The following is a 24,902-nucleotide window of genomic DNA, read 5'->3' as shown; positions in this document are numbered from 1 at the left end:
GACTGGGGAAAGGCGGAGCAAGGCAAACAGAGCGCGGCGCGGCACTGGCAGGCAGTAGCCGTGGGGACTCTGAGAGTGGCGCGACCCCAGGCGGACCGCACCCCTCGGCCACCTCCCCGCGGGCGGTTCGCGCTCGCCAGGTGTCGGTGCGCGCGGCCGGCCCCGCCCCCGCTCCCGCTCCCCAGCCAAGTGCGCGTGCCCGGCGGGAGCTGCGCCCCCTCCCCGGGAAGGCCGGGCGCTCGGCCCTGGAGGCCGCGCTCGCCCCGGCTCAGGCCTCTCACCGGCGCCGGGGGGCGGGGCCGGAGGCGGGGCCGGGGCGGCGGGGTGGGGCTCGCGCCGGGGCCCCCTGCTCCGCTGCAGCTTCGCCTGCAGGTCTCGCGGCAGGCGAGCTGCTCGGTCGCGTCCTCGGGCCCCATGGCAGCCCCCGGTTCCCCGACCGAATGCGGCTACATCCGGACAGTCCTGGGCCAGCAGATCCTGGGGCAGCTGGACAGCTCCAGCTTGGCGCTGCCCTCCGAGGCCAAGCTGAAGCTGGCGGGGAGCAGCAGCCGCGGCGGCCAGGCGGCCAAGAGCCTGCGGATCCAGGAGCAGGTGCAGCAGACCCTGGCTCGGAAGGGCCGCAGCTTCGTGGGCAACGGTGAGTGGAGCCCGCCGGTCCCTGAACGGCCGCGACCCCACCCCCTACCCTTTCCCCTACCCCTCCCTCACCCTCAGCGCCCTGGTGCTTCCACCAGCTGCTTCCTGGGGGTGCGGGACCGGGGCTTCTGCCCACCTGTTGCTCGCCGTCCCTTTGTATGACCCATCGCGCTTCAAGATTCAGGCCGGCTTACTTGAGGAAAGCACTCTTCTAAAATAACCTCGTACTCAGCTCTGTCATATATGTGTCTGTGTATATTAAATGCACATCTATATGTGAAACAATTCGGTCCAAGATTTTCACCCCTTCCTTAACCTGCTCCTCTCGCCTCCCATCCCCCCAGCCCCACCCGACGGGGGACTTAATCTGGAGGCTCCAGAAGTCTATAAACACTTTGCAATTCTTTGCGGAAATTTGGTATGATTATTTTTCTGCGAGAAAACCCCCCTAGCTTTTATTAGGTTTTCTAAAGAGTCTATGACCCCCATAAATATTTTGTAAAAGAAACCTGGAAGTACTGGCGCTCCTACGACCGGTAAATTGGGATTGTGGTGCCTCGCCCAGGTATTTAGGGGCGCTCCACCCAGCGTGCGGAGCGAGGGGTTGATCAAGGAAGTGAAATAAATTGGGTAGGAGGCTTAGGGCCAGGGAACAACTTCCCCCCTCCCCCCCACCATCCCCCCCTCCGCGCGGAGGAGGAGAAGGAAGGGGACTTTGGCCCCTGCAGCAGCACCACCGCCCGCCTCCCTGCGCCCCGGCGACACCCTCGTGGGCACAGCGCTGGTCTCTCCAAAAACTTAAACTTGGAGGTGAAAGGGGTTTAAAAAAAAATACTATATTAGTAACTGATAATCAGGGGAGGTGGAAGGGGAAGAAGATAGCAAACCAGTTGTGGAAATTAGAGAAAACGATAAATCGTTTTCTCTCCTGTTAAAAGTCAGAGGATCGGAGCCACACAGTAACTCTTTTATTAGTTGTTTAATTTATTTCTTTCATTATAGAAGTATTAATAGGCCTATTGTAGCAAAGAGAAGAGGAAAGCAACTGAACAGTTAATTAAGTTGGGATATCAGTTGGTTTCCTGCAATGTTAAATTGTTTCTGTAGGAAGTAACTTGGGCAGTGGCAAATGCAGAACCCATTAGGGAAAAGAAAATTACTTGCAGATCACACCAGAGATTTCAAACAGCAGACCCTAGCAGGCTGTTTTGTTTTCAATTTGTAGGAAAGAATCCTAAAGAATCAGGCAGTCCATATTTACATACTTGAAAGGTAGAGAGAAGATGTTAATGATTATGGTTACTGTAATTGAGTGCCTACTATGTGCTAAGAATTGGATTGTGTGGTTTGCATGCAGTATATTGTTTATGTTTCAAAAAAACCCATATGAGGTAGGTGTTTTAATCCCCATTTTATAGATGAGGAATCCAACCGGTTAAAACTCGAGTTCCCACAGATAGTAAGTGGCATAACTGGTGTTTAAAGTCCGAAACCTGAATTTTTAAACCACTCGTCAGTTATATTTTTAAGACTTTTGGTTGTGAATACAAAGTGAGATTTTTATTAGACCCTAAACCTCTCTATGGCCCCCTCTCGTTTTCCTTGAAATGAAATTGAGATAGTTATGTGAGAGGAGGGAGGTTTAGATAGCACAGAACTGCCACAGTACATGGAAAAAAGAGCCTGAATTTACGTGTAGGAGTCTGACTCAAGATTCCAGGACAACTGAGGCCAATTTTTGACTAGTAGAGTTATTGCACCCCTTTAGTCTGTGCAGGTCCAATGCTAAACTGGAACCAAACCTCAAAGCAGCTTCTGCTGCTTTGAGGACACAAGGGGGATGCACAATAGATTTTCTTTCTTGCCCTCTGAGAATGGCTAGTCAGAAAGAGCAACCAGACATCAACTATTCCATAAATGGGGGGGATGAACAGAAGGAAGGGGAGCATTGCTGAGCTTCTCCTGTGTGCCTAACCCTGTTTACGAACATGTTTGCTTTTCCTCATGCTCTTAAAACAATTTTAGAAGATAGATATGAGGATCCACTTCGCATATGAAGAATGTGTCGGTCTTTCGACGTTAATTGGACACCTTGTCCCAAACCCACACATGATCTGTTCTCTCTACCACATGGTAAATTCATGTTGCGTGGTGATTTCAGGAACCGTCAAACGAGTCTGTTCGTCATACAGGGTACTGTGCAGGTGCCGAGTTAAACATAGACCCTGCTTGCTTTAAAAGCAGGGAGTTTAAAATCTAAAGAAGGAAATCTCCCTCTGAACGAGTTATCAAATAAAAAGTGGCGAGCAACCCAGAAGGACAGCGAACACATTATGGAGTTGAGAATATGAGTTAGACTACCAGCTGAAGGGACTCTGGAAAGCTTCTTGGAGGAATTGGGATTTTAGATCACAAAAATTCAACAGGATTGGGGGCTGGCCCCGTGGCTGAGTGGTTAAGTTCGCGCACTTCCACTCCGCTGCAGGCGGCCCTGTGTTTCGTTGGTTTGAATCCTGGACGCGGACATGGCACTGCTCATCAAACCACACTGAGGCAGTGTCCCCCATGCCACAACTAGGTGGACCCACAACGAAGAATATACAACTACGTACCGGGGGGCTTTGGGGAGAAAAAGGAAAAAAAAATCTTTAAAAAAAAAAATTCAATAGGATTGAACATGAGGAGGTGGTTGGAGGAAGAGCATTCTAGGAGCGAACAGCAGAAGTATTTGTTGTTCACAGAATTGTGGTAGAACAAAGGACACTGTCCTAGTTCTACTTTAATGCTCAGGGCAACTCTTGAGAGGCTCTTCCAACTAAGGAACAAAGTGTTTGAAATATTTTGATTACAACAGGAGCTTCTCAGCAAGCTGAAATACCTCAGCAGCCTACACAGAAGTGCAAGTCAATCAGAGAGATAAGGCAGCAAACAGCTACTTGCTTTAGAGCCTCAGTTTTTTGAGTCTCCGAAAAGTAATCAGCTTCAAAGGAATTTAACATGAACATGCCACAGAACAATTACCAGGGGTGGTTGGTGTGTGTTGTATAATTGAAGTTGTTTGGGAAAGGTCTGGGGGCCGGTGATGGTTGTATTGTTTTTATTGTTTCCGTGTTCGTATCGTGACTCTAAAGTTGAAACAGACAAGCAATTGTTGAAAACAGTGCTGGTCTGGAAAGAATCCTGTATCAACACAAGAAATTCCGGGAAGAAACGACCCTGGTGTTAACTGCTGTTGGCTCCAGGGCCCTGGAGAATTCTGAATTGTTGACATACCTGTAAGATTGAGGCAGCAGATAATCTGCTGAAAACAGAGATGAGATAAATGTGGCTGGCTTGTTGATAAGTACCCTGCAAGGGTCTTTAATCCATCACCTTCTCTCTAATGCCTTAGCATAGGTGGGTGAGTTTCCTTGTACATCACTGTAACTTTTGCTGTTATTTTAAGCTGTGCTCAACGTTTTAAAGTTGGCTGTAACTCTTGAGCGAGCTGGGGAGCCAGGAGGTCAGAGATGTGAAGCAGCATTGTGAAATGAGTCTATATAGTAGGGAATTTTAAAAATTCTTTGATAAAAGTCAGACAGAAGACATTTAAGAATTGCAAGCCCACAACTAGAAGGACGTGCAACTAAGATATACAACTGTGTGCAGGGGGGGTTTGGGGAGATAAAAGCAGAAAAAAAAAAAAAAGATTGGCAGCAGTTGTTAGCCCAGGTGCCAATCTTTGAAAGAAAAAAAAAAGAATTGCAAGTGTTAGCAAAGGGAAAAGTTTTAAATGTCCATCTCCCATTTATTACACTTACTTTGAAAGTACTATGACTTTATTTTATTATCAGTTCCCCGGATGTCTGTGTGGGAAGAAAGTCATGTTTTAAACTGTTGTGTGTAGTACTTAGAAAACAAAACGAACAATATCCTAATAAAATTTACAACGTCTTTGGAAATCTACCATTAAAACTTGAGGTGTGCCATTTACATAGATGGTTTCCCTGGCCAAGATGTTTTGAATATCTGTGATCAGAAGGAATTCTGGAGGAAGAGCTGAAAATTGCCTAAAGTAGCATAAAAAGGCGATTAATAGGTGTTCAGGGTGACTGGGGGCAAATGGGGGGGGCGAGTGAAGAGAGTTAGACGTTGTTTAAATCCTGTATTGTTTGCCAAAAAGGAATTCCAGGAATGAAGCAATTCTGAGAGCGAGGTGACTCGTCATTCTGAAAGTGGGAAGAATCAGGAAAGGGGGGGAAATGTTAGATGGTGGGATGGCAGGGGCACGGCGGCGCTGCTATGAATGAAAGGTGTCAGTACTGCCAGCTGATTTCATGTATCTCCATATCTGCCTAATATAGCCCATGGGCCACTTTTTGTTTAGTGTCTAACAGATCCATTGCCATGAGTAGCAAAAAAGGTATGTGAGTTTTTTAGAAACTCTTCTGAATATAATTAGAGGCAATAGAATGTTAACAAAATGGTGATTACAGAAAAAAAACTTCCCACCCCTAGACATGGTGAGAACACATGTGTTATGCAGAAAGTCTTGAATGAGGGCGTGGTGGGGATCTTGGGAATCATCGAACTGTAGCAGTGTTTGGTTAGAAAAGTACCTTGCTATATGTGTTACAGATAAGATGCAGGAAATTACCTTAAAGAGAAGCAGACTGTTCACTTAGGCTTTTTAAAAGACTCCATTAATGTTATCTATGTGCTAGTGGTTCCAATCATGGGAACAGAGGGGAGCTCACTTGAATTAGATATTCTAGGTATTTGCTGTTCACATTGGCTCATTCTCCTAAAGTGTTGTTTTGGATATCAGCTTTAATTTTTTTCCCCCATGTATTAAAATAGGCTAAGTGTGTTTACGATATTTTATCTTCAAATAGTTGACATTGATTTTACACTCAAATTGAATGATCTGATCCATAAAAATTATTAAAAGCTTTGTTTTTTCTTTCCTGAGAAGAGCAAGCATATTATTGGCAACCTATCTATGATAGCAGGGAAATATAATAACAGATATGTTGCTAAAACTTCTGCAATTTATAAATCAGACTTGATTAATATGGTCTGTGGTAAGATTGATTCCACCTCAGATGACATTCAAGAATTTTTTTTTTTAATTAAGATTAGCAACTGAGCTAACATCTGTTGCCAATCTTTTTTTCTTCTTCTTCTTCTCCCTGAAGCCCCCCAGTAAGTAGTTGTATATTCCAGTTGTAGGTCCTTCTGGTTGTGCTGTGTGGGACGCCACCTCGGCATGGTTTGATGTGTGGTGCTAGGTCCATGCCTAGGATTTAAACCAGCAAAACTGGGGGCCACTGAAGTAGAGTGCGTAAGCTCAACCGCTCGGCCACAGGCCGACCCCAAGAATTTTAAATTATACAATTCTGAGATAAATGTTGGACTCCAGCTATTTTGTGCATGTGCACAAATGTATGAAGACATGAATACCATATCCCTCTGGGGGAATTAAGCAGTAAAAGGCAGTGTTGCACGTGGGAATAGACAAAATTAGAAGAAAACTTAATCTTTGTATTAGAGTGAGCCATCTCACTCCGCTGACTTATTAGGGTAAGAATAATAAACAGAATTTCAGGTCCTCTTACAATAGACATGTTAAAAAATGTATTATGTATCTTTTGTGTAATGCCATTACTGATGATTGGATATTGGGACATAAAAACAGTTGTTATGTTAACGAAAGTGCTTAAAGATGAGCAAAGGAGCCCAATATGTAGACTTAGATAAAAATGGACATTTTGAAAAAAGAACTTTGAGCATTTGAAAACATAACTCACCATTAATCTTAAAAGAATCTGCATATTTATATTCTTGGAATAATCAGCTTTAGGCTTAACAATGCTGATTGGCCAAAGCATCATAATCAAGGTTCTGCAATTCTTTGATTTCCAGAAGAACGTATTGCTCACTAGAATCTTAATAAATTCTTCCCACTAAATCTTAAATCTCACTAATCTGTGGGATGGGGGGGACCAGAATCACATCGGAATTACTGTATCTTGATTACCTTTTTCTTTGAAGGAGGAAAACAAATGCGAACTTTTCTTGACAGATAATAGGCACTTATAGACCTCCAAAATAGTACAGATAAATACACAAGCCATACAGATAAGAGAATGACAGTAAATATTTATTGTTCAGATGTAGAATCAACCTTTGCCAAAACGAACCTCGTCAGTTTTTCTAATCACTCAGAGAGGCTGCCTACGTTTAGGGGAAAGAATTTTTTCTTCTTCTTTATATTCCCAGAATGACAGAGAAACAGTAGAAAATATTTGAGCGCCCTCCGTCCACCCCGAGACAGAAAACACATGCCACTACCGTCCTCACATTTTGGCTCCGCTGTGGCGATCCACAGGATGGATGGCGGCCTTAAGGATTAGTGCAAACTGAATTTGTGTAACTAGGGTATTTTGAATGAACAAAGAAATATGACTAATCAACAATTAACTTGTCAAGCGCTGATACAGGACTGAGCTAGAAGTGGTAGTAAAAGATATGATTCTTTATGTCAGGGAGGTAAAAATTTACCTGGAAGATATGACAGCCTCTTCCTGCTCTAATCTGGCCTCACTCCAGTCCATTTTCCACCTAGCTACTAAACTTTGTAAAATCTCATCCCATTATTTCCCGATTTAAATTCCTTCGCTTTCTTGCTGTTATCTACAGGAGTCAAGTCCTCCCTGAACCTGGCATTCCAAGTTCTTCATGATCCGATGCCTGCAAATGCTCAAACTTCATCCTTTCGCTGCTGCTCCCACGCCTTACCCAGCAAACATGTGCGATTTATCTTGCTGGGTGTTCCTGCCCCTATCCTGCCCCCGCCCTCCCCCCCCAACCCCCCGCACCCCAGGTCTACTCCTCCCTCCCTTCTCTTGGCCTGCTTAACTCTTACACGCCCCTTAAAACACAGTTCAGTTGTGCCCTGGTAGAGGTAGCCTGCCGTCACCCCTCTTCCACCTCATAGTATGGAGGGAGATCTTGACTGCAAGTCAAAGACTGGATCATTGTGAGTCACAGAAGATGTTTCAGCAAGGGAGAAACTTGAAAAAATGCAGGGGTTTTCCGAAAATACATTTGGCAGATTTGGTGGATTTAAAGGAAAAGGTACAGCACTTATGAATCCGTTGGGAGGGAAGAGGTTAGCCCTGGCAAGTGAGAGGCAGTGGGAGTATCAGGATTTGAGATTCATTACAAAAACCCATAGTGAGTTTTTTTTTTAAAGCAAATAGAATTAAATTTGTGAGTTCCGAAAATTCATCTTTTTGGCTATTAGTTGCATCATTGTGAGTACAATGGGATATTTGTCGTTGCAGTTCTAAAGTCCTACAAGTAATCATTATGAGATGTCTCAGCAAATGAATTGGCAGGCATGCCAAAGTAAGGAGACAAGTTGCAGGAATTAATAGATTTAGGAACTTCCAGGTTGTGTCAACTTCCCCAGTGTGCTAAGTTACCAGTCTATAATCACAAGTTGTGTAATCACATGTTTTGGCTACTCAAACAAAATACGTGAGATAGACACCTGCAATTTTATATAAAAGGGCCTTTTTAATGTTTCTTTGTGGTTATCTAGAGCAGTAATTTGAGGATTGCCCCCCAAAATGCCATAAACTAATGTGTCAGAGGATAACCTCTACCTGCTTAATGGGCTCCTGAAAAATAAGACTTCTGGTGGCTGGTTGGTTTATCGCGTGAGTGATAATAGCCATTGACTAGTCACATAGTGGCACATGGAGCATGTGGCCTGTTCTCCCGAGAGAGCTGGTCTGTCGCTGGCAAATTCAGCTTTGTTGCAAGGCAGCTCAGCAGTGCTCGCCACTGTGCCACCAATGCCAACTCCTGGTGTATTCAACTTTGTAAGAACTCATAGCCAGTACTTTGCAACTGTATGCCTGGTACACTGAGTTGTTTCTCCTGGTTATGTGAGCTGTGTTAACTGGTCACAATAAACAGCACTGCACGCTTTTTGTTAGTTTTTCAATTATGCAAAGCCTTATTAGACTTTGATCTGCTTTAAAACAATTCTTCACTGCAGTTTTTTAAACCAACAAATTCTGCTTATTTTCCAGCCTGAGCAAGTGCTTAACTGAGTTGTATGCAAGGGGTGGGATTGTGGTTTCCATAAGTATCTGTTCACTTTTCTTAGAAAGTAAGGATAGGGGCGGGCCCCGTGGCTGAGTGGTTAAATTCACAGGGTCCGCTTGGGTGGCCTGGGTTTCACTGGTTTGGATCCCGGACGCGGACATGGCACCGCTCATCAAGCCATGCTGAGGTGGCATAAGCACAACCAGAGGGACCTACAATTAGAAGCTACAACTATGTACTGGGGGGCTTTGGGGAGAAAAAGAAGGAAAAAAAAAAAGATTGGCAACAGATGTTAGGGCAGGTGCCAATCTTAAAAAAAAAATAGAAAAGTGGGGCTGGCCCACTCGTGCAGCAGTTAAGTTCACATGTTCTGCATCTCGGCGGCCTGGGGTTCGCCAGTTTGGATCCCGGGTGCGGACATGACACTGCTTGGCACACCATGCTGTGGCAGGCATCCCACATATAAAGTAGAGGAAGATGGGCACGGATGTTAGCTCAGGGCCAGGCTTCCTCAGCAAAAAAGAGGAGGACTGGCAGTAGTTAGCTCAGGGCTAATCTTCCTCCAAAAAAAGAAAGTAAGAATAGAAGAAGATAAAAGAAGTGGATTTTCTTTTCTGCTTTTTAAATGTAAGTCCAGGGAAATGAATCCTATGTTGTATGCCCACACAGGCCAACAAAAATGCTTCGGCAACTCTGGAGTACCGGTGTATGGTTCTTGACGGGTCCTAACATGTTTCGTGTTTTCTTGTAAGTTCCTACTTTTATTAGTAAATGACTTTAAGGAACTATTTAAATATGAATTGCTATACAAATTCCTTCTAATAAGTTTCAGAATGTCATGTCTCACCTGTAGTGACATGCCCCCAGTTTTAGACTAATGGCAAAAGTTAAATCTTTTTAAGGGTTGTGGAGAAAGAGAGCTGTTGTTACCCAGAGGTTGCTGTAGAAAGACCAAATACAAGAAGATGATAGCTTTGAAGACTGCCGGGCTCTCTTCCCCCCAGAAAGACCATTGTGAATCCCCACTGTGAAGACAACGGCTTGTGATTGTGAACACAGCTAAGCGTAGTATTTAAATCAGTACCAGTAGTGAACACCTACTGAGTTCTCTGCAAACATTTAACCATACGTGTTTCCATGGGAATTTCTAACACCTTCATCTCTACAAATTGTCCTTTTAGAGCTCAGTTTTAACGAAATCAGTTTTTTAACCACGCTCAGAGAGTGCTAGAAACTTGAAAGAAAAGATGCTTTTCTGAATGTGAGTGCTACTCTCTCCTCTCTGATGAAAGCAGGTTATATAAAGGTTTTGTTTGTTTAGCGATTCTCTATCATCTGCTTACCGTAATGGAAACTGTGGTTGATTTTTTAAACATTCCCGGATATAAGTAATGGAGTCACAATAGAGGCTTGTCAATTTGATTTCATAAATATATTAAATTTAACCAATTAGGTAATAAAGCGGTTCACAAAACCCACAGAGAAAAAAACTGATTATGGAAACCACTTTATTATTTTTAACACTAACAATAATCCATTATTTTGGATAATGCTGGCATAGGTGACCAGAAACTAAGATATTTTCCTGCTAACAGCTGCTTGGGGATCACATCATTTGGACCAGGAAAGAGAGAAAATTACATTATCTTATGAGGTCTACACCTCTGCAGTCTTCGGAGCAATTTGGAATCCTTCCACCATCAAAACCAACCCCCCCACCCGCTCCCAGCCCAATCTCGACAGTGGCTTTGGCCTGAATTGCTTCTTGTTTGAGGAAGGTGGAGTCTGACGTTGTTCCCTAACTACCTCCTTCATTTCCCTTAACATGGGCTCCATAAAATGTCCCTGGTGCTCTTCGAAGGAAAGGTTCGGATAATGTTGCCTGAGTCAATATTAATCTGAAGTATTCCCTATAACTCATGACCTTGTGCAAGTGAAATAATGGACTGGAAAAACCGCAATCATGTCATCGTGATCCTCAGTGGCTGGATCAATAAAAAATAACCAGAAAAAGTCAAATTCAATACCACTGGTAAGTTTACCGGAATGCAAACTCTGAAATACAACCACAGTGTCAATGAAAGCATGCAACTAGTTTCTCTCTCTTTCTAGAACAGATTAATTCATGAAAAAGTGTAAAAAGACAAATTTTTGTGACCCAAATTCTGTTTTAAAAACCGTATCTCCGTTTTGCATGTTGCTTTACAATTTTCGAAGCGTTTGAATGTGTGCTTTCTCAGGTAAACGTCTCTCTCAGCAACTCGGTTAGTAGCTGGAATTTCAGGAAACAAATCTGAGTGATTTGTCCAGGCTCACAGAAAGTCGTGGAGTGGAGCCTCCAGACAAAGTCCATGGATTTCTTTGGCCTGGAAAAGATACCTACCTCCTTTTGTGAGGTAAACGAATGCTTTGAAATATACTCATGCCCTAATTTTCCATGTTAGAAAATCTGGATTTTCATGTTGGATTTCTTTAAAGCAGATCGTGCCTGTGTGTATAATATATTTTTATTTGCTTTCTTGTTTCCAATTTTTGTAAAAGGGCATGGCTGAATTATTTTATATGTTCCATAGTCATTATTATATATTTTATTCTCTGGCTGAACAGAAAATCATGACTTGCCTTAAAGAGATTAGTTTCCATCCTGATTATAGTTACCTTTTTTAAAAAAAAATTCCACTCAGTTCAAAATTTCTTTAAAATCTTAGAACACAGCTGCTAATTCAGCTTTAATCCACTGTACTGATCTCAAACTCATGACTGCCTAGGCAAATTAATCTGCAGTATTTGTTGTTTGAGATTGGCCTTTTAACCAGAAAAACCATCTCCTGTGCCAGCCTGCGAGTGGAGTATCAGGAGTCACCATCTTTCTGGCACAGGAGGAGAGTCCATGGTTTAAATATCCAATCTTATTTTATTCCCTGTTACCAACCACGTTGTAGTTATTTTGGGAACCAGTAAACTGGTCTTAGTTCATTCATCTGAAAACTGAAGGAGAAGCTTCCTCACAAGGACTTACGTTGGCAAATGAAGAATTACTATTTTTACAGAGTATTTGGAGTTGCCCAGGTAAAGGTTCTGGAGGAAAGAGAATGATTGTTTTTGGTTCTCCTATCAAAAACGATGCTAATAATCCCTCCAGGGCATTGAGAAATGGCAGTTTCAGAAAAGCCACGATGCTGTCAAACAGCAGAGACCAGTGGAAAGGAGGAACCCAGAGTTTCATCCTGTTATGAAATCTCTTTGCAATTTAAAGCAAGTAATTGAAGTTCCCCTGTTTATAAAGGGAGATGATAGTAGCTGGCTCTGCATCACCGAATACTGAAAAGAAGATAAAATAATTTTTGAGCTCCTTAAAGAAAAGTAATATTGAAAGGTAAGGAGTTCGTGTAAGTTGCTTTAAAAAGCCTTACAACCCCCAGCATCAGTGTGAGTTCCACATTTTACTTCCACGGGCCTGATTCTAAAGCTCCCTGATCAGCTCTCTTGACACCATTTCACAGGATCCTGTCCAAAGATTCTTACACATTTTAAAAAATCCTTGCAGGAATCTCAGCTTAAAGATGGAGAAGCCCCCTATCAACTGTTCCTGAATATCTTTCTGCTCCTGGAAGTAGAGCAAGGGTGATACTGCAGGCGATGAGGGGCCTGAGGGGCCCACTGAAGGCCTTTTCTTGGATTTCTGAAATTGCACCCTTCATCATCTGCCACTTTATTATAGAGTAAGAGGAAATAACAGTTCCAGCTACCATCCATATATGCCATTAGTATTTTCCCATTCTAGGTTGTCCCTGACTTTCATATAGTCAGTGTTCATGCAATCTAAAATTTTGAACATGGATACCCCGTAACTTTTTTTTTTTGGTGAGGAAGATTGGCCCTGAGCTAACATCTGTTGCCAATCTTCCTCTTTTTGCTTGAGGAAGATTGTCACTGAGCTAATATCTGTGCCAGTCTCCCTCTATTTTGTATGTGGGACACTGCCACAGCATGGTTTGCCGAGTGGTGTGTAGGTCCACACCCAGCATCCGAACCTGCGAACCCCAGGCCACCAAAGCAGAGTGTGCAAACTTAACCACTATGCCACTGGACCAGCCCTATAACTATTTTTTATAAGACAATAAATTTGGATTCTTATGTATCAACTGACCAAAAATTTTCTGCCTGGACACAACCTCTGCAGCAAAGGCTTCTGTTTTATTGGAGTGAGCCCAGTTTAAGCACTCCCCTCTACCCACCCCCTGCCCCCTCTCTACATCCCCAGTGCTGAGGGCACCCTGGTCCCCAGACCCTTCAGGATTGGAGCCAGGATGTTCCCTGGGCCTGCCCAGCTAGCCTCCTTTCCCACACCACCAGGACCCTTGCAGCCCTGCCTCCCTGATAGCCCGTGGGGAGGGGTGGGGGAGAGTGGAGGAATAGTGGGGACGGAGTTGGGGACCACAGACCACCTGGGCAGCCTGGGCAGGAGCCTCTGGCAGCCATGGAGAGTTGAGTCCTTAAGGCTTCTCACCACTTTTGCCCTGGGGTCATAGAGAAGATTGCTTTTCCTCAGTCAGTGTCCAGGTTCCAGGCGTTTTCTGTCATCGAGGTTAAAAATAAAGGGGCTGCCTGACCTTTTGCCCGCCCTTGTGGATAAACCAGGCACCTAGAAACAGCAGATGCCTGGCTTCCCTCAACTTATCTGGTCTTTAGGGTGACAGTTACAAGCCTGCAGCTGTCTCCCCCAGGACCCCTTGAGGCCTGAAACTTGTTTACGAGCCAGATTGTTTGGCTCCAGGACGTAAGACACATATACAAACATAATTTGGGATGGATTCATACTTTTTAGCTCTCTGGCAACAAGAGTCCCCATTCCCCTTCACCCTCAAAAGAACTTGTGAATCTATTCAACTTTATGAAATTTAGACTTTATAACCATTTATCGGAAGAGTATGTTGGTACGTTCCAGCTGTTTTGGAAAGGGACTGCCTGGGCTGTTGTATTCTCAACATCTTTCACGAGTCTCTGAAGCCTAGAAGAGTATTTTTTCCTCTGATTTCTAAAAGAATGCTACATGACAGAAAAAGAAACTTTGGTTAAAATTATGGAACTAGAAATTACCTAGGTTTTAGAGATCTTTGATTATTTTGATTAGCTTTTTTTTTTTGTAAGGCAGTAGGGGGTTACAGCAGACCAACAAATAAAAAGTGGGAGAAGGATAAAGGAGGTACAAGAGGATCACAATACTGTCTTCAAACCACCCCCTCCTCAAAGAGGACTATTTTATTTTATTTTATTTTATTTTTTAATTAGTTTCTTCAATTATTTATTTTATTTTATTTTATTATTTTTTATTTTTTTGAGGAAGGTTAACCCTGGGCTAACATCTGCTACCAATCCTCCTCTTTTTGCTGAGGAAGACTGGCCCTGAGCTAACATCCGTGCCCATCTTCCTCTACTTTATATGTGGGATGCCTACCACAGCATGGCTTGATGGGCAGTGCCATGTCCGCACCTGGGATCCGAACCAGCAAACCCCGGGCCACTGAAGCGGAACGAGCAAACTTAACCGCTGCACCACCAGGCTGGTCCCTTCAATTATTTACTGAGGTCGTGTTGGCTTATAACATTGTGTAATTGCAGGTGTACACTATTATATATCAATTTCGTTATAGACTGCATCGTGCTCACCACCAGTAGTCTAATTTTTATCTATTACCAGAAATGTGTGTCCTTTTACTCCTTTCGACCTCCACCAGCCCCCGTCCCCCCGGTAACCACTAATCTGTTCTCTTTATCCATGGATTTGTTTATCTTCCACATATGAGTGAAGTCATACATTGTTGGTCTTTCTCTGTCTGGCTTATTTCGCTTAACATAACCCCCTCAAGGTCCATCCATGTTGTTGCAAATGGGAAGATTTTGTCTTTTTTTTTAATAGCTGCATAGTATTCCATTGTATATGTATATGCCACATCTTCTTTATCCATTTATCAGTTGATGGGCACTTGGGTTGCTTCCACATCTTGGCTGTTACGAATAATGCTGCAGGGAACATAGGGTGCATATATCTCTTTGGATTGTTGATTTCGTGTGCAAGAAGGAGTATTTTAGGAGACAAGCATCCAGTGAGAGTCCCTGTCGGCCCCACGGAGCTGAGCAGGAAGGGGTGCCTCCTACTCAGTGTAGCAGGAGAGGGGGCTGGCTATTAGACCACCAAGCTGAGAAGAGCCGGGTGGTTCCACAGGAGCCCTCACTGGCAGTGCAGAGTTGATTTCCTCTGCTGCCAAACTGTCCCGTTGCCAAATACTTCAACCCCAGGCTTGACTGTTTCAAGCTGATCCGTATTCTCTTTGACCACACTGACCCACCTTGTTGTTTATACAGCCTGTCTTATCTGGTAAAGTTGAGTCACCATTATATTTATTGTCACCTTTATATTTCTTGCCTACACCTGCTTGCTTCTCGGAAGGTTCTGAGTTCCTGCCCTGGGAGTAGAGTTCTCGTCTGACTTAAGAAACTGCACTTTTATAGTATAGACCGTTAACCCATGGAATGATTCCCGGATTCTTCAGCCTCATAACGCTTTTGGATTTTTGTGAAAATCTCCTCTTTCCTTTCTTCCCTTTCCTCAAAAAGAAAATTTATTTTAAACAAATAAATGACTACTTTAAAAAATTTTTTTTTAATTTTTAATTCAACTCTTATTTTGAAAGGCTCATACAGAATGTTGTGATAACCTTTGATCATTTGCCACATCCAAGGGTAATGTTAAACCAGCACTTCAAAACACTAATATAAATCTGATACTTGCTATTGGCCTTAATTACTTAAATTTAAAAAATATTATTGTTATACAGTCTTGAACTACTGATTGGCCCATTTATATCACTTTAATATATGCTTGATTGTAGGAAATCTTCACCGAACCAGCAGTGTTCCTGAGTATGTCTACAACCTCCACTTGGTTGAAAATGATTTTGTTGGCGGGCGTTCCCCTGTTACCAAAACCTATGACATGCTCAAGGTAGGACACCAAAGAATATAACTCCTGTTATCGGATTACCATGTGAATGTTTTTAATCTTCCATAGACTATTTTTTTAATATTATCATTTCCCAAGTATTACTATTTCCTGAGTAAATTATGAGAAGATTGATTTTGTGTGGATGCCATGGAAAACTGGGGACTGTAAATGACGTCAAACTCCAGTGCAAATAACTAGTCAACCAAATCCACCAGGTCTTATGTAAAAACAGATTTTTACCCAGAAAGGGGCCAACTTCTCCATGTGATTCCGAGAAATGGACACCTTGTATAATAGTCCTGGAAGAGTTAGTCTTCAACGAAGATGAAAACTGATTTATGCCTCGTTTAAACTTTATTTCTGTCTTGTGCAGACAGGCACCACCGCCACTTACGAAGGTCGCTGGGGGAGAGGAACTGCTCAGTACAGTTCACAGAAGTCCATGGAAGAAAGATCCTTGCGGCAGCCTCTGAGGAGACTTGAGATTTCTCCAGACAGCAGCCCTGAGAGGGTGCATTACTCACACAGTGATTACCAGTACAGCCAGAGAAGCCAGGCCGGGCACACTCTGCAGCACCAAGACAGCAGGAGATCCACGCTGCTTATGCCCCCGAGATACGCTCGCTCAGAAATTGTTGGTTTAACCCACTCTGGGGCCGTGAGCAGACATCGCCACTACGACACTTACCATCGACGGTACCAGTACGGGTCTGTTAACGATTCTGTTGATGGTGCCCCTGTCAACCCGCTGGTGTTCATGTACCCCAGGCCTGGGACCAGCTACAGCATGGGCAACCTCTTAGAGAAGGAGAACTACATGACTTCAGGGTCTGTTGCTGGGCAGGTGAAGCCGCTGGTGCCCCTGCAGCCCATCAGTCAGAACAGGGTCAATCGGGCCTCCTGGCATCAGAGCTCCTTCCACAGCACCCGCACGGTGCGGGAAGCCGGGCCCAGCGTCACTGTCGATTCAGGCGGGAGGAGGACGCACATGACCGTTGGCCAAGCGGCAGCAGGAGGAAGTGGGAACATGCTCGTGGAGAGGAGCGCTTTCACTGACTCCCACCTTGGGTGAGTCCCCTTCTCAATCTGCAGCGCAGGCGGTGCCAGCACGTTCTGTTCCCGCAGCCCTTACAGCATGAGCTGGCACTTCTGGGGCTGCAGAGAAAGGCTTCCAGAGATAAGCGATTAAAATAATGACTTTTCAGGCAGCTGCCTAATTGACAGATTAGCCTATTTACCTCGGGCACAGGGGCCAAGCTACCTGTTCAAATGGCAACTTTGCAGGGAAATGTGACTTTGAGTCCATCTGTTCCAAATTAGATGCTGGCTGAAGGGGTGGCTGACCCTTGGCTATGTGAAAATCTGCTGTGAACGAGAGCTAGCTCCAAGGTAGACCAAGAACTGGATAATTGCTTGCATTTTCTCAATCCTTCCTTGAAATTAAGGAAGGAAAAAGGCAAAAGTGCTTATTCCTGGTGCTAGGCATGACCCTCAGATGTGATTTTGATAACTACCATCATAGAAAGACTGAGAGCTAAGCAAAGGCAGGTAATTTCCAGATGTCTCTTTCTTGCCTTTGTTTCCTGAAACTTTTACTTTTTGATTCTAGTATCAGTGATTGGAGAGTATTTTTTGGCAATTCTGAATAATTAACTGAATTTTCAAAGTCATTCTTTTGTCTCTCCCATTTACTTTATGGCTTCACTAATTTAGTCTGTGGAACTTGACCCTTATTCAAATTTAATACTGAAGCACAAATTTCATAAACTGGGGAAGTTACTAAAGGAAAGGTTAAGGGGCCGGCCAGGTGGCGCAGCAGTTAATTTCGCACGTTCTGCTTCTTGGCGGCCCAGGGTTCGCTGGTTCGGATCCCGGGTGCGGACATGGCACCGCTTGGCACGCCATGCTGTGGTAGGCATCCCACATATAAAGTAGAGGAAGATGGACACGGATGTTAGCTCAGGGCCAGGCTTCCTCAGCAAAAAGAGGAGGACTGGCAGTAGTTAGCTGAGGGCTAATCTTCCTCAAAAAAATAAAAAAATAAAAAAAGTAAAAGAAAGGTTGAGAGATGGATAGATGATTAAATCAGTATCTCCTGAAATGATGATGTGATATCCTTGCGGTAGAGTATTAAATATGTGATTTTTGTTTGATTTCTAAAGTTGCTTAATGGAAGTTGTTACCTTTAATCATCCCTTTAAGTGAAATTGTGCGGTATGCTCATTGACTAGGCAGGCACTGGTAATAAAAGATGTGAGGGCTAACCTAATCTTTTTTTTTTTTTGAGGAGGATTAGCCCTGAGCTAACTACTGCCAATCCTCCTCTTTTTGCTGAGGAAGACTGGCCCTGAGCTAACATTCATGCCCATCTTCCTCTACTTTATACGTGGGATGCCTACCACAGCATGTCTTTTGCCAAGCAGTGCCATGTCCGCACCCAGGATCCGAACCGGCGAACCCCGGGGCCGCTGAGAAGGGGAACCTGCGCACTTAACCACTGTGCCACCCGGCCGGCCCCCAGGGCTAACCTAATCTTGAAGCAGGAAATATTTCTTGTAAAGTAAAATTGAGCATGAGACTTCTAACATTTTTTGTAGAAAGCAGATGTTTGTCAATATGGACACAGTTATAAAGAAGAAAAATGCATGAGGTAATTATTTATGGAGGCAAAAGCTGATCAAGTCTTTTAAATGGATAATTCAAAGTTTATTAAATGTCTTCGATAGACTAGGATTTGTGCTCAGCACAGTTTTAACAAAGTGATTTTAACAATAATAAAACTGTCCTGCCACATCCTCCAACAACTGGCGTTGTTCTCTTCCTCCATCTCTCTGTCTCCCACATTCTTCTTAAACTACCCTGTCACTTTCCAGTCTCTCATCAACCCACTGCAATATGGCTTCAGTCCTCACCATTTCACTGAAACATTCTTCTCACCAGTGTAGCAGTGACTGCCTTATCACTACATGCAGAGCAGACATGTACAGTCCTTATGCTACTCACCCTAAGGGCAGCATTTGACACCACTCTCTCTGAAATTCTCTCTTCCCTTGGTTTTCAGGGTACCAGCCTCTCCTGGTTTTCCTCTCACTTCTCCAGTCATTTCTTCTTAGTCTTCCCTGATGCTCCTTTTCTGCGTGCCCAGAGAAGTCATCTCCCATAACCCTTCTCTTTCACATCTTGGCGCTGTTTCAGAGAGTCCTATGGACTACACTTGTATCCTGTGATTCCTAAGGTTTTCTCTTCAGCACTATCCTCCACCCTGAATTCTAGAGCTCTGAGTATTTCTAATAGCCTCCTGGACATCCCAAACTCAGTATATCCAAAACTAAATTTATCTGCTCCTCCCTACCCTCTACTCCTAACCATCTCCTCATACTAAAGTCCTACCGTTTACAAACCTGCAAGTCGTTCTTTTCCCTCCACAGTCACATGTCACCGAGCCATATTTTTATCTCCTTAATGGGTCTTCAATTTTTGCCTTTCTTTCTGTCTCCACGCATAGGTCTCTCTGCCTCTCGTCTTCCTCGCTCAGAACGGTTCCCTAGGACTGGTAGAATGATCTTCCCAAATCTGATGATTTCTCTCCCTAGTTTATAAACTTTCCAAAATTCCACCAAGTTTTTGTGGTTTTTAGCATGGCACACAAGGCCCATGTTTTCACCTCTGCTTATCATTCCAGTCTCATTTCTTTATACTCCCCTCTACCCTTCAATACTGCCATCCCCAGACACACCCCCACACAAACACTTAAGACACTTGGAACCTCTTTTACTCCCCTTAATGGAGGATATATTCATTCATATATTTCCTTCCTTCCATCCTCCCTTCCGTCCTTCCTTCCTTTCTCCCTCCCTCCCTTCCTTCTTTTATTATCTAGCTAGCTGGCTAGCCGTCTCTTTCACCCTCAGCATCTCTGGCTTTGCCTAGCTAGTCATGATCTGGATTTGGCTCACATACCACCTTTTTGTTGACCACGCCCCTCACAATCTAGTTTAGGTGCCCAGGTAGCTACACTGTGTGGGTGTCTCTCCTAGAAGAATATGTTGTGGTTACTCCTTTACTCATCTGCTCTCCCTCTAGACTTCGAGCTACTTGTAAGTGTCATCATCTTTGTATGATGCTTAGCACCCTAAAACAGAGGTAGGCCCATGATAGGCATCGTATAAATTTCTGATGAAAGAATGAATAAATTAAGGAAGGAATAAAATATGAACTCTTCACTTTTTGCCATCTAGGTTCTTTTGTTGCTCAAATTCTAGAAGAAATATTAACCATTCTGTTTCGGGTTATTGTTTTAATGGACAGGGTAAATTTTATTAGAATAATTAATTATATTTCAAAGAATAGAAGGAGCACTTTGGATCAGGAAATTTGAAATAAAGGGCAAGAAACCTATTTTTAATGATTCCCAAAGTTGCCATCCTGGAGAAATCATAGAAATGAACTCTTCTCAAAGATTTTGCTCTCTCTGGAAAGGAAAGGGGGTCAGAGGTATTTCCTAGAATAAGGAAAATAAATGATCAAAGTGGCATCTATGCCTGCCTCTCTTCTTTCCTCTGGGTGCCCCAGGGCTCATTTCAGTTCCCCAGGCTGCCGCCTGAGAGTCCTGCATCTGAGACCGTGTGCTTTGCTCTCCCTTGCCCTGCATCATCTCACATTTCCAACTCTATGGTGCCACTATTTTTTGGATTTACTTTACTGTGTTTAGTGAAAGTTCCACATGTAGAGAAGTGTTCTTTTACATTTGTGGAACATTCCTGTAGAGTAGCTAGATAAAACTATAAATCTATGTAATGACATAAGGTATTAAACAATGGATCTTTCCTTCCAACAAAAAAAATGACTGGTCAGACAGTTACTAATGCCGCTGAAAACCAAGACATTGGAGTAAAAGAGAGACAGTTAGCACCTGTTCTAAATCAGATTGATGAAAAAGGTTTAAGAAATCACCAAGTAAAAAATTCTAGACCGATTTTTCTGAAAATACAATTTGTGTACCTATGGGGGATCTGGTGGTCCCTTAAATGAATATTAGCTTCCTCCAGTGTATCCTGCACTGCAGTTAGCACCATAAGAGATAAAAATTCAGTGAGATACATCATGGTCTCGGAGAGGATCAATACAAGAGAAAGTAAGACACATCATCAAGTGCTAGGTTATGTGGTACAGACTAGTGTCTACAGGAATTCAGAGAACAGAAGAGCAGTGAGCTCTGGGAGTGGTAGAGGGAGACTAAGGGGAGAGACTGGCTCTCTGGTAGGATCACCAGTCAAGGTCGTGACAGAGTAGCACAGAGCAGAAGAGATGTCATATTAACTTCCCTCTGCATCCTCTTAATTACCAACTTCTTTAGTTCTTTGATTCTTCAAGTCTCTTTCAACTGTATCTTTCTTTCCATTTTCATTTTTAACAGCCCGGTTTCAGGTTTTAGTGCCTCCGCTTAGACTCCTGTAGTGCCCTTAAAACTGTCTCTAGAAACACGTATCCACTCCAAAGTCATCTTCCCGAAGTGGTGCTTTCATCATACTTAACATCTTTGAGAGGTAGGGGAATTCTCATTTCCTGAGCATCTAACAGCACACAGGAGCTTTCCCTTATCATCTCGTGTTTACTTGGCCTTCAGAGGTGCAGCCCGATTCTGCTATCTGGGAACCAGCCTGGGGCAGGGCTGTGGTGTTAGTTGGCAGGAATGCTCGTTGCTGAGGGATTGCACACATAAAAGAAGTACCTTTTTTCCCCTATAATATCTTATATTCTGACCAGTGATGTTTTACATGCTTCCTCTTACATTTTTAATTTACAGTGACTTCATTCTAACATATTAACTCAGGCTGTTGAAAAGATTCCCTTCCGGAGAATATGTTCAGGGGATGTTTGATTCGGGAACAACTGCTCTTCCCGATCCTCTCCTCCCTAACTGCATCTTCCAAGCCACTTTTCTGCAAGCTTCAAGAAGTGTCTTATGAATGAGAGAGAAGGAAGAAAGGAGGAAAAGAAAGAGACAGAGAGAGAAAGGGATGGAGGGAGGAGTGGTGTGGGAGGAGAGAGGAGGAAAGGAATAGCTCTAGCTGAGGATATAGGGGCACAGGAAAGACTGCACACACGTGATTGGAGTAGACTCTTGAAGAATGGATCAGAATTACGTAGAAGAATGGGCTTTCTAGAAAAATCAGAGAGAGTGGCTTGTGAAGAGGCATGCAGTGTTTAGAGAAGGCTTAAAAGTCTGGTGTGATTGGAGGATGGGATAGTCGATCAGAGGAGGGGGAAGAGAGGGAGTTGAAGATGGCGAGATGGAGCCAGATTGGGTCAGAACATACCCTGCCAGCACGTTATGGAGTTGGACTTCACAGACGACAAGAAAACAGAAAATTGATGCTCTGACAGTTGAAGCAACCTTCTTGTGGAGGAAGGCTTCGCTCAGTGGGGGATTGTTTTTCATATAAACTGAAGTAGCGTTGGGTCGGCTGGGAGTGAATGCAGACCTTGTTTGTGAATCATGTTCAGGAGCATAAAGGATTAGAGTAATGGAATTATTTGTGGGTGTTAGAGGCTTGGGAAATTCAAACTTTCCTGACTTATTTATGAGTTATGAAGTTGATTAATGGCTGACTCTTTTAAAAAAAGTTGCATTAAACAGAAGGCTATTCTTATGTTATGAATGATCTTTCATCAGTTAAAACACCTGAAGGGATGGCTGGTAAAGACTTAAAATTATTACGAAGATTGAGACTTTGAGAGTTTTGATTTCTCTATAAAGACATTGGAGTCCATGCATGTGAAATATTTCCATCTCTTTTAAAAGGTGTGTTTATATTAAATGAAAGTGACTCAAATTCTGGTTTCAGTGGTAATAACCTACATTTTTTACCGATTAAATTGACTCCTGAGGCACATTTTAAAATATGAGATCATTATATAATTCTCAGTATGGATGTTGGAGCCGTTCTGCTTCTTTTTTAATACCCCGATACTCATGAGGTAACACTTCTATGTTTGAACATGTGTTTCGGAAACAGTGGGTATTAGTTTTTAGTCATGAGGCCCATTACTCTTATCCTCTCACCTGTGCCACACCCACCCACACACAAACACACCATTCACAACATTACACACACTCACATCTGTACATCTGTGCATGTATTAGCAGGTTAGCCTGATGGAAGAGAGAATTTACTCACTGTGCTTGCTGGCAGGTATTGGAAAACACCCTCCCAGGATGTCTTTGGAATTTCCATTGCCTGGAGTGAATCAGGCATAACCCTCTTTGAAGCCCAAGAAGGGTCATAGGTTATCTTTAAGGCATGTCTTTAGCTGCACTTCTAAGATGTTGCCGTCTGGAGTGTGGTTTCTCTGAGGCTATGCGTGAACGTGCTAACATCCATGGTGACAAGCGACTGCATGACCCAGTCGCCCTCCAGGCAGAAATAAAAGGGGGGAAGAAAACATAGTTCTATGAGGCATTTGGGAGTTATCGGTTTACAAGTAACAGTTTTATTTGTCCTTCATAAATTATGCTCTCTGTTTCAAACTGCATCAGATCTGATCATCACCCTACCTACCTAAATTAGTGAAGGACCAAAGTAGAGTACTAGATAGACATGAACTGTGTCATTACAGTGGCAAAGCGAATGGTAACAGAATGTGCATAAAATTGTTTTCTTTAAGAAAAAGGATATTTATAATCGCATTTAATCATTACCTTTCCTGATGGATTCTGTCACACCGACATGACTTATTTTAACAAAAGGAACTCAGTTTTCCTGGCTTTTACAGTTTATATACTGTTATATTCATTAAATAAGAACACTTTTAGAATGGTTTTTTAAAAACTCACTTTCAAGGAAAATATCAGATTCTGAGCAGCTCTGAGAAAAATCTAATGACTTTTGAGGGAAGATGTTTCTTTTACAGGTGTAACATTACCAGGGTAGGAATAATTTTTCATCTCTGTGACTAAATGTCTTTTAAGTGCCATGTAAAGTCTTATTGTGCTTTTTTTTTATAGTAGTTCTTTTTCTTTTTCTTATGAGGAAGATTAGCCCTGAGCTAACATCTGCTGCCAATCCTCCTCTTTTTGCTGAGGAAGATTGGCCCTGAGCTAACATCCATGCCCATCTTCCTCTCCTTTGTATGTGGGACGCCTGCCTGAGCATGGCTTCCCAAGTGGTGCCCTGTCTGCACCTGGGATCCGAACCTGTGAACCCCAGCCGCTGAAGCAGAATGTGCGTGCGAACTTAACCTCTGTGCCACTGGGCCAGCCTCATTATTGTGCTTTTAAACTCACTTTTTAAATATGTAATTGTCATACTACACGTATTTATTTTAAATTGAGTTCAGGTTTTTTCTGGTTTATGTTATGATTCTGCTCAATTCAGTGACATCTTCAGAGGCTGGTCTGACGAGAGCTGGAGTGTTTCTGCTACTAGCTTCCTGTACCTTCTGATCTCAGGCTGATTTTTCTTTTGGCTGAAGAAGAGCCAAGACTTAGGTGTTCTAGGTGCTTCCCCATATTAGCCACATCATCTCTGGAGGATCAGGTTGATAGGCAGGAGGGAGCAGGTTTGGAATTTTGCTGAAACTGTGACTGTTTGTCTAGGAATGCAGACATGGAGATGACTCTGGAGCGAGCCGTGAGCATGCTCGACGCCGACCACGTGCCACCGTCCAGGATTTCTGCTGCCGCTACTTTCATACAGCATGAGTGCTTCCAGAAATCTGAAGCGCGGAAAAGGGTGAGTACCGTCTGAAGTCCTGTGCAAAACCAACACACTTTCACACCTATTATGGTGGCCCTGCACACTGAAGCCAATAATTTATTTAAATTTTTAAAAATCTTCATTGAGTTATATATATGTCAATTATAGCCCAATTTTTAAAAATAAATTAATGAAATAAAAGTTTTCATTGTGACTTTTTAATTGAAAAGGAAATACACACATATTACCAAAAATAGTTTCCTGCAATTCAGAAACTTAGAAAGTCAGTCACTACACAAACCTCCCCCTTCTTTGTCTGTCTCCCCCACCTCCCCCTGTAGGACCATCCCCAGAGGCAGTTACTGTCCACAGTCTGTAGGTGTACTTCCAGATTTTCCTGAGAGGGAGAGTGAGGGGGAGAGAGAAGGTGTGTGTGAGTGAGTGTACGTTTTAGGCTATTG

At 43.2% G+C, this 24,902-nt stretch overlaps 1 protein-coding gene across 2 annotated transcripts in view; it reads left to right on the top strand.

Moving 5' to 3' along the window:
* Positions 1–306: 306 nt before the first annotated feature.
* Positions 307–24,902, top strand: part of PKP2 (plakophilin 2) — an 82,283-nt gene continuing 57,687 nt past the window's right edge. Inside the window, exons 1-4 of one of the 2 annotated variants that reach the window (XM_023643348.2) lie at positions 307–637; positions 15,630–15,742; positions 16,116–16,810; positions 24,342–24,477. In XM_023643348.2, coding sequence (XP_023499116.1) covers positions 415–637; positions 15,630–15,742; positions 16,116–16,810; positions 24,342–24,477 — 1,167 coding nt within the window. In that variant the 5' untranslated portion in view covers positions 307–414. The remainder of the gene's footprint in view (positions 638–15,629; positions 15,743–16,115; positions 16,811–24,341; positions 24,478–24,902) is intronic. The other variant, XM_070270102.1, reaches the window with a different exon arrangement.

This window comes from Equus caballus, chromosome 6 (genome assembly GCF_041296265.1).
Source record: "Equus caballus isolate H_3958 breed thoroughbred chromosome 6, TB-T2T, whole genome shotgun sequence".
Lineage (NCBI taxonomy): Eukaryota > Metazoa > Chordata > Mammalia > Perissodactyla > Equidae > Equus > Equus caballus.
This window is presented reverse-complemented; position numbering and strand designations above follow the sequence as displayed.